Here is a 2,332-nt window from a genome sequence, read left to right as displayed (position 1 = left end):
AGCTTTCATTGATTTATTTCAAATTTGAAACATTGTCTAGCCTGTAAGGTGTAAAAAATAAATAAAAAAAATTACCCAATTAATCAAATCCTATCGTGGTGTATTCTTGAGTATCGAAAATAATCGAATCGTTGGGTCAGGAAATCGATACTGAATCAAATTGCCATGATGGGTCTGATTTACACCCCTAGTTCTAAAGAAGATCCAGTAAAGTGTAGCATGAAATAAAAGGTCTTTCTCCCCCACTAACCTCTGCCTTCCCAGCTCTGCTCACTCAGCCCAGCAGAGACTCATTCATGCGTCTGTTTCAACGCCATCGATCTATTTCAGGTTTCTCGAAGCAGCCACTGCTCTCATAAAGGATATAAATGAACGAGAGCCTTTCTTTTGGACTTCCTCCTCTTGGTCTTTTCAGAAAATGTTCTGGCGATTTCAAACAGCTTCTTCCTTGTTGCTGAGGTGATAAAAGATAAAAGCTGTTATAACAGCAGCAGGGTGAAGCAGAAGGTTAGATTAGCTCATCCTTACATTTCCCCATGTGTTGCAGCTTGTCTCTAAACAGAGCGTCATCTGAGGGGGCCTCCACGGAGCCGCCTGAACACAGACACAGAACCCAAACCCATCGGTATTATTACGCATGTCGGACTTGTTGGATAGGTTTCACTGGTGGGCGGAACCACCTGTTACATCTACCTGAGGAGGTCCCCACGCCTGACGGATGGCTGGACTTCAATTCATGCTTCAACCGATCTGAAACAAGAACAGAGACGTATGAGGACAAAGCAGTGAAAAATAAAACTTAACACACTTAGATTCACTAGGAGGTCAGAACTCAGATGAAAAGTTAATCAGGGTATAGATAATCTCTGGAGCAGTTAGATTTAAAGATGCATGTTGACATCTGAACGTTTATCTCTGCAGATTCCAAGCCATCAGGCCCCCAGCATAACTGCCGTGCCGCCGTGCTTCTGGCTGTGTCTGTAGATTCTCTCCTGTTTGTGAAGCAGTTTGTCTTTGCACTCAGGTCAATGTTTATCACTTCAGCCCCATTTACACTACCCTCTGAAAACCGATCCGTGCCGAGCTTGGATCAGTTAACCGTGCTCAGCCGAGTTCCTTACAACCGTTTACACACCAAGCTAGCACGGTTCCTCGCCTCCTAGTGGCAATCTATGGTACCACTGCGCTCTAGGGGTAAACAAGCAAACCAACAGCAGCCTTTGGTGAATTTACTTGACCTTTCGGGAAGTGGATACGACAAACGATAGTCTCATCAAGGCTTAGAGATGCAGGAATCAACGACAGACGTTGAGGTTCATCAGACTGCTAAGCAGAATCATCACTGGAAATCGTGTGGCACGGTAGGGAAGCTAGTATTTTTATGAATGTCTGAACTTTCATGACTATGGAAACTGATTGTGAGGAGATGAGGCGGTCTGCTGATGCGCTCTTTGTTATCTGAGAACCGAGCCAGAACTGAACCGCGCCGAGCCCTGCTGATGAACTAGTACTAGTTTATGCCGATAAAGATTGTCAGTCATCCAGGTCATAGTAATTCCAAAAAAGGTAAAAAAAAAAATAATAATAATAATTAAAAACAATCCACTGGACACTGTTTCCAAGTGCGAAGACATTTCGCTTCCCATCCAGGAAGCTTTTTCAATTCAAAATGTCAGAAATAGCGTTGGGTTCAAGGCTTTATAGAGTGAACCAAAGCAAAGCCTTGTTTTTTTTTTATTTTTTTGGTAGTACCAGTTTAGCACGGTCCGGTTCAGTTCAGTTGTGCATATCATTTACACTCAACAGTTATCTTGGTTAGCATGCTCAATCTGGTCTCAGTGCAGTTTTATAAGGTAAATGGGGCTTTTGAGGAAGGAACCAACCCAAGAAGGTAAACTGCCTGTGATTGGCTACTTTCAGGAACAAAACAGCACTGTTTTCTTCCTGTTTGTGGCTAGGAATGTTAAAGCATCTTCAGGCTAACTGCTGATCAACAGGAGAGTAGGAAAGAGGCTACAGCTACAGAAAGATTTATCCATGAATGCAGAAAAAGAACATGTGTTCATACATGCAACATGTTGGATGGCATCATGGTTTTGGTTCTGCTCACAAAAAAGTTCAAAATACTCCTGTGTTTAAATGAAACCATGAGAATTTATTAATGTTTGAACTTTAGGCAGAATTCTGACTTGTTCATTTACTCCTTCAGAAAAATGACACACAATGACAAGCTGAGGGCCCGTCTCAGGTACACCCATCATCACAGTCTGTCTCGGTCATCTAGCTACTGCTCCAGTTAGCTCCATTCTTCCTTTACAATACTAGTTCAACT

The 2,332-nt window shown here is 42.6% G+C and overlaps 1 protein-coding gene across 1 annotated transcript in view; it reads right to left on the bottom strand.

Moving 5' to 3' along the window:
• Positions 1-2,332, bottom strand: part of cuedc1 (CUE domain containing 1) — a 19,147-nt gene that overhangs the window by 5,939 nt on the left and 10,876 nt on the right. The window contains exons 6-8 of the mRNA XM_015400355.1: positions 694-750; positions 529-594; positions 367-454 (exon numbers count right to left, since the gene is read on the bottom strand). Coding sequence (XP_015255841.1) covers positions 367-454; positions 529-594; positions 694-750 — 211 coding nt within the window. The remainder of the gene's footprint in view (positions 1-366; positions 455-528; positions 595-693; positions 751-2,332) is intronic.

This window comes from Cyprinodon variegatus, unplaced genomic scaffold (genome assembly GCF_000732505.1).
Source record: "Cyprinodon variegatus isolate N-32 unplaced genomic scaffold, C_variegatus-1.0 Scaffold1095, whole genome shotgun sequence".
Lineage (NCBI taxonomy): Eukaryota > Metazoa > Chordata > Actinopteri > Cyprinodontiformes > Cyprinodontidae > Cyprinodon > Cyprinodon variegatus.
Note: the sequence above shows the minus strand (reverse complement) of the source record. Positions and strands in the feature narration are given on the sequence as shown.